This window comes from Gopherus evgoodei, chromosome 17 (assembly GCF_007399415.2).
Source record: "Gopherus evgoodei ecotype Sinaloan lineage chromosome 17, rGopEvg1_v1.p, whole genome shotgun sequence".
In the NCBI taxonomy this organism is placed as follows: domain Eukaryota; kingdom Metazoa; phylum Chordata; order Testudines; family Testudinidae; genus Gopherus; species Gopherus evgoodei.
In genome coordinates, this window is record NC_044338.1 from 2,616,411 (window position 1) to 2,628,827 (window position 12,417).

At 48.5% G+C, this 12,417-nt stretch overlaps 1 protein-coding gene across 4 annotated transcripts in view; it reads right to left on the minus strand.

Moving 5' to 3' along the window:
* SSH2 (slingshot protein phosphatase 2) overlaps positions 1-12,417 on the minus strand; it is a 151,113-nt gene that overhangs the window by 66,694 nt on the left and 72,002 nt on the right. Inside the window, exon 1 of one of the 4 annotated variants that reach the window (XM_030537061.1) lies at positions 2,129-2,272. The exons of the other annotated variants lie outside the window; for them this stretch is intronic. Within the exon in view, the coding sequence (XP_030392921.1) occupies positions 2,129-2,244 (116 nt within the window). The 5' untranslated portion in view covers positions 2,245-2,272. Of the gene's footprint in view, positions 1-2,128; positions 2,273-12,417 lie in introns of those variants that run through there. 4 annotated transcript variants of the gene reach the window in all.

Genomic DNA, 12,417 nt, shown 5'->3' on the forward strand with positions numbered 1-12,417 from the left:
CGTTTCCAGGGCATCCTTGCAGAAAACAGAATAGCAGCTAAAGCCTGGCAATAGAAGAAAGCAATCCCTCCTCCCGCTCCTCAGCCCACAATTTACAAGAGAACACACTCTTCTCAGAGCCTGGGGAGAAGAAAGTTTATAGAAAACTGAAATCGGAGGCTAGTAAATTGTTGCAGTCTAGTAAAGCATGGAACAAGGCAGAAATGAAAAGGCTAATTTGCTGACAAGATCCTCCGTGGCTATTTTCATAGCATTCCCTCGATATCTGATACCCAAGCCCGAAGGACTATGGGCGTTTCAGTCTCAGACTTTATGAGGACAACTCCTTTCTAAAGCCTCTGCTGATATAGGCAAAGATTTTCACCAGTGACTAGTGATTGTGGGTGTTCATGTTATAAAGAATCCGATTTTCAGAAAAGGCTGAACACCCACCCTGAAAAATCCAGGCACTTGAGGTAATCTCAAGTTGGGCACCAAAAACACAGCTATTCAAAGTCACTTGTGAAAAGCTTGGCCATGGTGTAGACTCCCCGTTGCCTGGATTACTGGCCCGACATTAAAGGGGCAGTCTGAATTAACAACCAGAAAAGATCCTTAAAAGAAAAAAGCCCTTAAGACAAAATGGTGTCAGTATTTCCTTGCAAACTGCCCAAGACCCCATGCAAAAGGCAACTGAAGAATTCTCCCCTCCCCCCCCCCCCCGGCAGCTGTCCTGCTCTTCCAAAGACAAACAACATTTCTGACCAAGCACCTTCCCAGCACCACATGATTAAACCCATCTCTGCGCTCCTGGGCACGTGTTTCATCAGCGCAGTTCCTGGAAGGGCAGATACTGCGAGAACACAGAGTCTCCTCCAGCCGGGAAGTGACACAGGCTGAGCCCGATGAAGAAATTCAGCTAACGAGGGGTAGATTTTCCCTTCCCCCTGCAGGAATCTCTCCCCTCGAGCCGGGTCTCCTGCCTGCTGGGGCTGGCTTGGATTTAGCAGCACGTTGAAGAGCCAGCGGAACAAACAAGCGAAAATCCCCCCCGGCTGCTGTTCCCGGGCCAGCCACTGGGCCGCCTCTCTCGAAGGGTTAAAACTGCTGCCGTGGGAGCGGGACAAACTTTCCCCGGCAGCTGAGCTTTGCAGGCAGCCCACGCTCGGATCAGTTCCACGGTGCAAAACTCCGCCGGCAGGAGCATAGCTCCTTCCCTCCTCCGGAGCTGGGGCCTGGCTCCCCACCGTGCATTACCCTCAGGGCATGGATCCCCCCCGGGCCCGGCTCCTTCCCTCCTCCGGAGCTGGGGCCTGGCTCCCCACCGTGCATTACCCCCAGGGCATGGATCCCCCCCGGGCCCGGCTCCTTCCCTCCTCCGGAGCTGGGGCCTGGCTTTTCACCATGCATTACCCCCCCGGGTCTGGCTCCTTCCCTGCCCAGGGCTGGGGTCTGGCTCCCCACCGCGCATTACCCCCGGGGTATGGATCCCCCCCAGGTCGGGTCCGGGTCCTTCCCTTCCCCGGAGCTCGGGCCCGGCTCCCCCCCATGCATTACCTCCCAGGCCCGGCTCCTTCCCTCCCCCGGCTGGGGCCCGGCTCCCCTCCTGTATTACTCCCGGGACATGGATCCCCCTCGGGCCCGGCTCCTTCTCTCCTCCGGAGCTCGGGCCCGGCTCTCCCCCATGCATTACCCCCCAGGCCCAGCTCCCCCCATGCATTACTCCCGGAGCCCGGCTCCCCCCATGCATTACCCCCCAGGCCCGGCTCCTTCCCTCCTCCGGCTGGGGCCCGGCTCCCCCCATGCATTACTCCCGGAGCCCGGCTCCTTCCCTCCTCCGGCTGGGGCCCGGCTCCCCCCATGCATTACTCCCGGGGCCCGGCTCCCCCCATGCATTACCCCCCAGGCCCGGCTCCTTCCCTCCCCCGGCCGGAGCCCGGCTCCCCCCATGCATTACTCCCGGAGCCCGGTTCCTTCCCTCCCCCGGCCGGAGCCCGGCTCCCCCCATGCATTACCCCCCAGGCCCAGCTCCCCCCATGCATTACTCCCGGAGCCCGGCTCCTTCCCTCCCCCGGCTGGAGCCCGGCTCCCCCCCCATGCATTACTCCCGGAGCCCGGCTCCCCCCCGGGCCGGCTCCCCGGCACTCACAGCTGGTTGATGGCGTTCTGGGAGATCACCGCGTTGTCCGAGAAGTACGGGATCATCCTGGGGCAGCGGTAGCTGCAGGCGTGGCCCGGGCCGGCCGCGAGCCGGCTGCGGGTCATGGGGGGCGCCGCGGGGGCAGCCAGCGGACGCGGCAGAGCCCGCAGCCCCCGCGCTCGCTCGCTCCTCTGCCCCGGCAGCCCGCGCCACGCGCCGCCCAGCTGTGGGCCGGCTCCCCGCCCCCGGGCGCAGTGCGCAGGCGCGGCCGGCCCCCACGTGGCTCCCCGGGGGGCTGAGACACCCGCCCCGGGCTGCAGCCCTGCGCCCAGCCCCTCCCGGGGGGGGACCCTGCCCGGAGAAAGTGAATCCCCGCTTGGCTGGTGGGAGCAGGGAGCCCGCCCGGCACGTTAGTAAAGCCCCTGCCTGGCTCCGGGGGGGGGACACCCAGCACCCCCTGCAGCTGTTCTGCCTGCACCTGCCCCTGGGGCAGCTGGTGCTGGTTGGTGTCAGGCAGGCTGCGGGGGAGATGGAGCCCAGGCCTGAGCTACGGGGGCAGGGGGGGAAGATGCTGGTTGCAGACATTGAGGTCAAAGGGGAGAGTAGGCCATTATCTGCCCGGGCTTGGCATAACAGAGGCCAGACCAGGAGCTTAAACCTGCTCCCACAGCCAGTGCTTACACCCAGGAGCATGCCAAGTCAGTGCCAGGGGCGCACCCAGGCTGGGCAGCGTTCACAGCTGCAGCAGGTGGTGCTAGGGCCCTGCCACCTCTAACCACTGCAGCTGGATGCCCTACTGTCAAGCAGGACCGGTAATTCTCCCTTCCCTTAGACAAGTTTGACAGCAGCCTAACACCAGTGATTGGAGGGGAATTATAGTCCCATTAGACTGCTATCACTGACTGTAGAATTAAGTCCCCTATTGGGAATTTTAGAGAAAGCTGTTGCACACTAGCTGACTTAATGAAATTGCTCCTATAGCAGCCAACTGATAAACTTAATAGAAGTGCATTATTAATGCCATAGCAGCAGGCTATTTTTTTCCCTCCAGCAGAGACTTACAAACCTAGGCAGGAAATGTGTTCCATCACCACGCTGCTGTAGGGGAAGACAGAAACACAAGCACCTAGAGAGGGGATAGCCCATCTGGTTGCATTAGCTAAGGTGTAGAGTTGGTTATTTGCATAACACCCCACATGAATGTAGCATATATTAGTCAAGCTTTATTAACTTCCTTAAACCAACATATCCCCTTTCCAAATAATTTTGGCAAGTTTTATTATTTTCTGTCTCACTTGTTTCACCACGTGATTAATGTGCACTAGCAAGAAAGTGAAGCATTTGAAGAGCAGAATGCAGGGATGTTAAAAGCAATATCCAACCGTCTCATTCTGCTAGGTTTCACAGACTGACCCCCTTAGTGCAGTATCAACATTAACCAACAAGTAAAATTTCACATCTACGCCAGAATGATGGGCACCAGGAAACCTGTTCCAAGATGCTTTGAGGATAAATCATCAGACAAGATGCTTAGAAAAGTAAGTTTGGCTACTCCTATGACATGTGTTATAATCTGCTAAAGAAAAACAGTTTTAAAAGACTACTGAGGAGTTTAGACTTTACCTCATGTACAAAAGTGGTTCTACATATACAGCAGCACAGCTGTGCCAGTGCAGCGCATCTGGGGAAGATGTTCTGTGCCGATGGGAGAAAGCTCTCCTGCCGGCATAAAAGAAGAGAGCAGCTCTCCCGCCGGCCAGGCACTGTGCACACAAATGCTCATGGCAGTGTAACTTGTCTGTTGGGGGGTGGTTTATTCACACCACCAAGCGACAGAGGAGGTGGTGTAGGATAGACATAGGCTGTAATATAGACATAGCTTCTGCGTCTAGCAAGAGACCAGTAACGAGGCAGGACTTTACAACTCACCAACCCAACCCGGCTGCTACACTTCCCATTCGGTTACTTACCACGCAGTTAATCTGCCACTCTTGAATCCTCTTCCATGCTACAGTGCATGTCAGCCTCAGGTCGATCAAGCAGCCCCCTTAAGGCGAGTGCTTTGAGGAAGAGCAGAGCTCGCTTTGTGCTGCAGGGATGGGCATTAGCAGAAGGCTGCCTTAATGGGGTTGCTTGGGGCAATGATAGAAGACTAATCATCTGAGTCTGTCCCACGAGGAGTCAGCCCACAATTCGTATTCCTGTTCGGTTTATGCTCAGTGGCTACAGATCAGGATTTTACACGAGTTCCTATTGTGAAACGGAGGCGACTGAGCTGTGTTCCCCCTCTGAAGACTGCCAATGCTGAGGAGCACAGCAACCTTTCGCACTCAGCATGGTAGAAGTACCAACTTCATAGGACTCTTCCAAGAGCTAGCAGTAGCCTCATCCTAGTTCTTAGTAAAGGGTGAACATCCGTCACCTCCTCCAGCAGGGGAGAGCGCATGAAGGAAAAGTATTTCTCCATACACAAAGTAAAATAAAAGATCAAGAGCATTTTAACTCCCTTTAATCTTCATGTTTTGCTCCCTAGCCCCTGGAGACAAGGCCCTGAGGAGCCACCCAGGAATTCAGGGATTACTTTAGATTAGATGAGAAACATGCTGTGAAGTAAGCAAGCCCCCACCCCACAGGGAGTCAGAGAGGTGGCCATCTTAATTCACAGGTTCCAAGGTCAGCTGGGAGCATTGTGATCATCTAGTCTGACCTCTTGCATAACAGGCAGTGGAGTTTCCCCACAATAACCCCTAGAGCAGACACAGCCACTCTTGCTTTAAAAAAAACTGTCCGTGATGGAGAATCCACCAGGACCCACGATAAACTGTTCCAATGATTAACTCCCCTCACTGTTATGAAGTTTACCTTTTTTCCAGTCTGAATTTGTCTAGCTTCAGGTTCCAGCCACTGTAAGACCTCTCTCTGGTAGACTGAAGAACCCGTTAGCATTATGTTCCCTATGTATGTTCTTATAGGCTAATCAGGTCACCCTTAATCTTCTGAACTAAACACATTGAGCTCTCAGAGTCTATCACTATAAGGCAGTAGGTCTCAAACTTTTTTTTTTTTAAACTGGCAACCCCTTTCACACAGGGGGATCACACTCACAGGCTTGCTAATAAATTAAAAACACACCTTTTAATATATTTAACACCATTATAAATGCTGGAGGTAAGCGGGATTTGGGGTGGAGATTGACAGCTTGCAACCTCTCATGTAATGGGCTTGTGACCCCCTAAGGGGTCCCGACTCCCAGTTTGAGAACCCCTGCTGTAAGGCATGTTTTCAAATCCTTTCATCATTCTTAGGACTCTTCTCTGAACCCTCTCCAATTTATTAACATCCTTCTTGAACTGTAGCCACTGGAACTGGACATAGGGATCCAGCAGCGGTCAGATCTGTACCAATTACAGAGGTAAAATAACTTCTCTACTGCTACTCGTGATTCCCGTTTATGCATCCAAGGATCATATTACCCTTTTGGCTACAGCATCCCCCTGGGAGGTCATATTCAGCTGATTATCCACCACAACCCAATTAGTTCTATGCATTGGGCAGAGAGAAGAGAATCACCCAGCCTTTTGTCAGGTCAGACCTATCTTATCTTTAACTCTTCAGAGAGCCAGCAGTTTGACAGAGGGACAAAGCAATTTGAGAATCACTTCAGGAACCAGAAAAAATTTTGCTATGGGAACTGCTCCCTGACAGACAAGTAGTATACAGAAACCAGGCATAGTATGTCTGCTTACTACACAACATCAATTATGAGTGTAGACCGCAGAGACACAAGGCACATAACTGACCGGTCATTGCAGCTGAGATGAGTTTATTCTTGAAAACAATGATGCTGGACAAATTAAATTGTGGACAGAGAAGAGAGATTATATAAAAATCTTTATTTTCCTCTTCCTAGACTAGAGCAAGGGGCTTGGGTCATTACTGGTACTTAACTGTTTCAGGATGCGAAAACAGAAAGTGGACAAGTTACTTTTCATCCATAAACACTTCTAAAAAAAATCAATGTGTTAAGATCCTGCTAGCAGCTGAGTGAAGATCCAGAGAAAAGGTACAGTCACCTCTGAGCATCTTGCTTCACCCACTGACTTTCCCCTCCCCAACTCTTCTGTCAAAGGAAGACAGACTTCCCATTTCTTTTAATGCAAGAAAATGTTAAAAGGTCAAATAAAACTGCATCAGAAGAGGCAAGCTCTTGAGTTATTTAGAACCTACAGTATGTAGTACTGCATGTAGTACTGCAGATACGTACAAGCCAAGTTCACCTGGAAGGGATATAGTTAAAAACCTGGAGTATGAATAAAAAGAAAATCTAATAGGATCTGTCACTGCAAGTCTTTGCTGGAATCTGCATTAACTCAAGTGTGTCATTGCCCACCCAGGAGCATTTGTATATTAGAGTTTAACAGTTTTCCAAAGACATTTTAATTTAAGAAGATGCAACACTAGCTAGCTGTCCTCCTGCAAGAGGAGCATTTTGCTAGACTGGAGTCAGTCTGTCTTATCGCAAAAGGTATGTGGCACTAGGGAAGCATGATCCCGTCAGCCCCTCAGGAGCCTGGTGAGAGGGCCCCATCTTGAGTTAGTACATACCACTGTCCACATATGGAAAACAAACCAGCGCTTCTGTCCCCATGCTAATGAATAACTGCACAGTGCTTGAGAAAGGCTCGAGATAATCCATTTAATTTACTAAAATGTTGCCTCAACAGCTGCTAGAAATATCTTAATATGTTCAGCAAACATTACAAATGCAGTCCCTTCATAGAATGGAAAAACAAATGTAGTGATTAATCAATCACACTTAACATACGGATTTCTACAGGAATTAACCCTGGATTAAAATCAGATATTGCATCCCATATGCTGAGACCAACAAAGTAAGAGATGCTTCACCACGGACGTTTCATTCAGAGGATAGTGTAAGGTGTCAGCAGCAACTCTCAAGTTAAGATTGCACTGAGATCTGCACTACAAACAGATTTCTCTGTTATTTCTATGAAAAGTTGTGTTGTAAAGATTGAAACATCAGCCCCATGGTCAAATCTCTCTCAACATCATGCTACAAGTCAGGACAGTATGCACTATTCAAATGGCCTGTAGGAATTGAAATATGCTATTTTTGCTATCCTACTTCCTTCAGGGTTAGAGAAACAGCCACATATTTCTTTGCCAAAGCGTTTCCTCAGCATGTCAGGGCTCCAAGCTAAATATTAGCAGAAACTGAAAAGTCAGCAAGAGAGCCGCGGATGTATTGTGCACGAGGCATAAGCAAGGAGTGGGGTGAAAGAAAAGCATCTGAATTTTGATTAACACTAATGTTGGTATCTTTCAAAATTGCAAGACACAGAGGGCTGTTCAAATATACATGAGCGACAAGGTAATGTTTTTCACTCTAGGTGGTGATTCTCAGATATGTGAAGAATTTAAAATGCACGGAGTCCAAGCAGTGAGTGGTACTGTTCTAAATTACTAAAATGCTGGAATGAAGTGTGTAAGTGTAAGCATTGCTGTAAATAGCCCCCCCTCTCCAAGGCAAGGGTTACATTTTGCAGGGGTCTGTGTTTAGTTTAGCACTCAATAGCTGGTAACAGGATTATCACAGTGCCTGGGGTAATAGGGCTTTAGGGGGCAGTAAACAATAGTGGCTCAGGCCAAAAGGCCAAACAGACTGCTGATGTGATCTCAGTATTTATCAGAAATAAATCAAAATGAGCAGAACAACAACGACACACACACATACACACACACACACACACACACAAACACACACACACACACACGATTGGCTTCCATTAGAGCCAGAGCTGATTATGAATATACCATGCAAAGCCTATGTTAAAATAATCGTGAGGGAGCCTGGTTAGGCATTCCAAAGTCAGGGAATGCCAGAGTTCCAGTTGCATGCACATAACACTAAAGTTCTCCTCTCTCAAACCAATTCACAGGAAAGAGTCCGACCTTATCTTCTATTCTGCAAGCAAAACATGAACACAAAGTTACAAAATCTCCAAGCACCATGTTCAATCCTAAATCTGGATTTTGAGGATATCACCACACTAGAACAAAAAGCCTTTACTCTGGCCTCCCTGCAGTCATAACCATCCTGAGGCTCCAATCCTGCAGACGTTGTTACTACATGGAGCCAGCAGTCCCGTTGGTGGTGTCCTTGCACGAGCAAGGTGTCATAATGCATGTGTCAGCAGTCAAACTGTTAGTGTTGCTGCCATCAGAAGGAAGGATAAATTGGAACGATTAACAATGATTTAGAGGCATTTGGTGCAGATACAGAGTTTGACACCTTGGAGGTGGGAAAAAAAAGTTTCTTGCGGAGCTGTGGATTCTTGTCAGCGCGAGTGGTCAGCTTGAGGCGGGGGTGTAAACTGATGTTAAAATATTTTCCACCCACGCCGCGGCTCCTGGTGTGCCAGAGTGCTGCGTATCCGAGCAAACATCCATTGCACTGTTACGTCCCCAAAGCTCATCAGATGCTGACTGCAAGCAGTATGGGGCACAGACAGTCTTACTACAGGTGTATATGGTGCTTAGTGCACCAGGATCCCGCTGGAAGCTCCCTACCCTTTTCTACACTTCTAAGGAATTCCATGGGTGGGTTTGGCAATTAAAACAGCTCCTGTGCTAGGGCTCTTCCGCAGGAGGGATCCCCAAGGCCTGCCCAGCCTCCTGCAGCTCATGTCCCCTCTGCTGTGCCTGCAGGACTCACTCAGACCTGCTACAAGTAGGGGAGCTGTGGTGAGTGGCTGCGGGCGCCTGCAGTGGTGGGCAGATGTGAACGGGTTTTGCCTAGCGTAAGAACAAAAAGTGTCTGTGCAGACACCCTGTACGTTGAGAGTGAGTGAGTGAGAGAGAGTGGTTGAGCTGTGCAGACCACGGGAAGAGTCTCTGGGGGCACCTCGGAACAATAGGATGTTATTGTGTGCATGAAGTTCTGCCCAGGTCTGTTAACATCAGTGTGATAGATAAGGCAGTGTAGGACCGAGACTCATTTTTCTTTCCACATAATATGGAATTATGTAAAATTCAGAAGCTTCTGCTTTACAAAACTGCATTCCTCTGCAGAGCCGGATGAGTTACTGTACTGCCTGCTCAGTCACCTCTAGCATGAACATGGAACTATTGCTACTCTACTGTCACACATCTGTTTCCTGTGTCATTTATGAGAAGACACGAGTTAAAATCAAAACCACCCCCGTGGCCTAGACGATTAGCTTTGGTGTCTAGCAGCAGCACCTCATGCATCAATTAAGCATCAGCGTGGCAGGGGAGGTTACAGAGGCAGCATGTTTGTCTTCTCCATGTTTGTAAGAGAATGCCAAGTTTTTCTCCGCACTGACATTTCAGAAAGCGTACTGACTGAACTGCATTCAGTCCCCACTAGGAGCATGCTTGTTCTCAATGCTGGACTTGAGATCAAAGTAGTGAAGGAAGAGGAGCAATGCACCTCTCTGACAACACGACATTGGAACTTAACATTAATTTTTAAATTGCCCCAAGTATTCATCACACTCAGCTGTGCAGAAGGACAGCAGGATCTGAGCTGTAGCTCAGGTGAAAGGTTAGTGGACTTGTTGCACTACTTTGTGCCTTAGAGCCCATAGAGCTTACAGAGATCAGCAGGGGATGAAGCTGGGTCTAAGTGAATTAGACACACAAACCGATGACTATCTGGAAAAAGCTTGAAGGTAAAGATACGGAAGAATACAAATGGGCAAAGCCCAATTGTTTAGAGAACCACCTGACAACTTCTGGAGTGGTCCTTCTACCACTCAGGGTGGACAAGTCCTGTGATTAGGCCTATCCATCCCAGATGTTTACAAATTGTATCTGTATTAACAACAAAGCCCACAAAGGTGACAAGTTTTTCCCTCACAAAACCCCAAACTGTTTCAACAGCACAGTGCTCATGAGCAAACCTCCGTTTGCAGCGCAGGATGGAGGGAAAGACAGGGCAAGAAGGAAACTCGTTCAACTGAAAGCCTTCATTGTGAATCAAAGGCACATGACTCACCCTGGCAGTGGTCCTTATCTGTATATACAGCAGCTATATTACAGTTAGGGGGATTTAATTCAGTAATTAGTAAGATGTCATGATGCACACTGATTAAGAAATAGGTGCTATACAACACTGTGTTTCCTCCTATATTATCTCATTAGGACAGATTCCATTTCTAAATTTGGTTATCTCAGGTGTCAGGAAACACACTTCCGGTTCTTATTCACAGTTTTGTAAATAATGAGAGCGGGATATTAGGGTGATGAACGCCACAGAAATACCTGTAAAGTGAAATGTACTTAACTATCTGATCTAGTCACTTGATGAGACAAGCATGATCAGGGTCTCTAATACATGAACAACACTGAATAGTTCTGCAAAAGCTCTGCAAACATTTTGCAAGACTAGTCCTGGATTAAATCTATCAATTGCATGAAACAGTGATAATACTCAGTGTCACAATGCAGATTTCAAAATGCTTAACAAAGGACACCAGTAGCATTATCCCCATTTTACAGACAGGTAAATTGAGGCACAGAACAGGGAAGTGACTTTCCCAAGGTTATCCAGATAGCTAATAGCACAGCCAGGAATAGAAAAGCTGCAGCTAATCTACTGTAGTCAGTCCCCTTGCGAAGAGCAAGACGTGCTGGAAATAGTTTTTGTAGGGAATTCATGTTTGCTGAGCTGAACAAATTACAAACTTTGGAGTCGTCTTCTCCTATTAGCACCTTGAGGTGTGTACTCGCGCCGGTGGCGCCGGGGTGGAGGACTAAGACAGTCTAAGCCAAGCCACTCATCAACTCCGCTCTAGCTCACTCTGCAGTTTTTCTAATGGAAGCATTTTCTGTTTGTAAGTCAAGAGGTATATTGAAAGCAATGTTTAAGGAAATCAATTCTTTAGATAAACCTGGTTAAAATGACACAGCCCACTGGAGACTGCATTCCAAATCTAAATTCACACAGATGACTCCAGCGCAGACCCCTTCTGGCCCACTCCCTTCAAGGTGGAGAAGGCAGCCTGAGTAGCAGATGGCTGTGGTCTGGCAGCATGAGGTTTACATTTTGCTCATTAAGGCAACACCACTGAGAGTTCCATTTCTATTTTCTAAAGTATGCATCTTAGTGAGAGGAATAATCCTAGGGGAATCGTTTCAGTGTAGGTAAGGAGAATCACAGATCAGACATCCACAAAGACAACAGCGAGCACTAAACACCCAGTTTCTCAGTGTCTACTCTAGTACTTGAGTCTAATATTAAAAGCAGCAAAAGGGAAGATAATGCATTTGGTACTTTTCCTCCAATACAGCTTATCCAAGTCAAGGCCACACTCTGCTTTCAGACTGCTGAGATCTTTAGAAGAAAGGGACCATATCAGCACAGAGAACTTTATAAGCGCTAAGCAAGTTTCAACACTTCCGTATCAGTCAGATAAACACTCCCATACTCTTTTTACAGACAGGTTGCTGCAGCAGAGTGCCGAGATGCGGCTGTGGAATTCTGGATAGAGGTACACTAGCATACATTGTAGTGCGGCATTTGGGTTTAGTGAGAAGCAGTGTGCAGACCGTGAACACCACTTGATTTCTGAAACACTCAGTGCTAACTGCCCAGAGTCCTCACCAAAGCCTAAGTCCACAGTTAGCGTGCAGTTTTGAAGAGCAAGTCAATTTTTGAGCTAGAGCGCATACACACAAGCAGAGCATCTGGGGGCAGAAAACACCACTTAATGTCACCATTTAACTGAAAGACCAGCCAAGTTTCACAAAAGTATTTGCTTCAGCTGCAGAGGGTAGGATTTCAGTTCTCAGGGTAATTTTTCCCTAAAACATTAAGAATGCCTCTTAAATTAAAATGAAAACGTGCATGGAATCAGTGTGCTATTCGATAAACTTTAAAACGAACACATTATCTACAGCAGATCTCAGTTTGACTTAATCAGCCCAAACTTCAATTAGCAAGTCGCTAACAAGCAACTCCCCTTCCAATGCAGGGAACATCCCTTCCCTGTGTCCCTACCCCACCCTTGGCAGCATCATGGAAGCATGCAGCTTTCTGGCCCACACTTTAAATGAGCTCTTGAGACCAAGTACTTTTGATCCCATGTGCGTCTCTCTGAAGAACAAAAGTTTATCCTTGTTTCAGAGGACAACCTGCAATTCCTCGCCCAATACCAGTCTGAGTCCTAGTGGGAAAGCAAACAGCAGGTGACTCGACGGCAAATGTGAAAAATCAGGACGGGGGTGGGAGGTAATAGGAGCCTATATAAAAG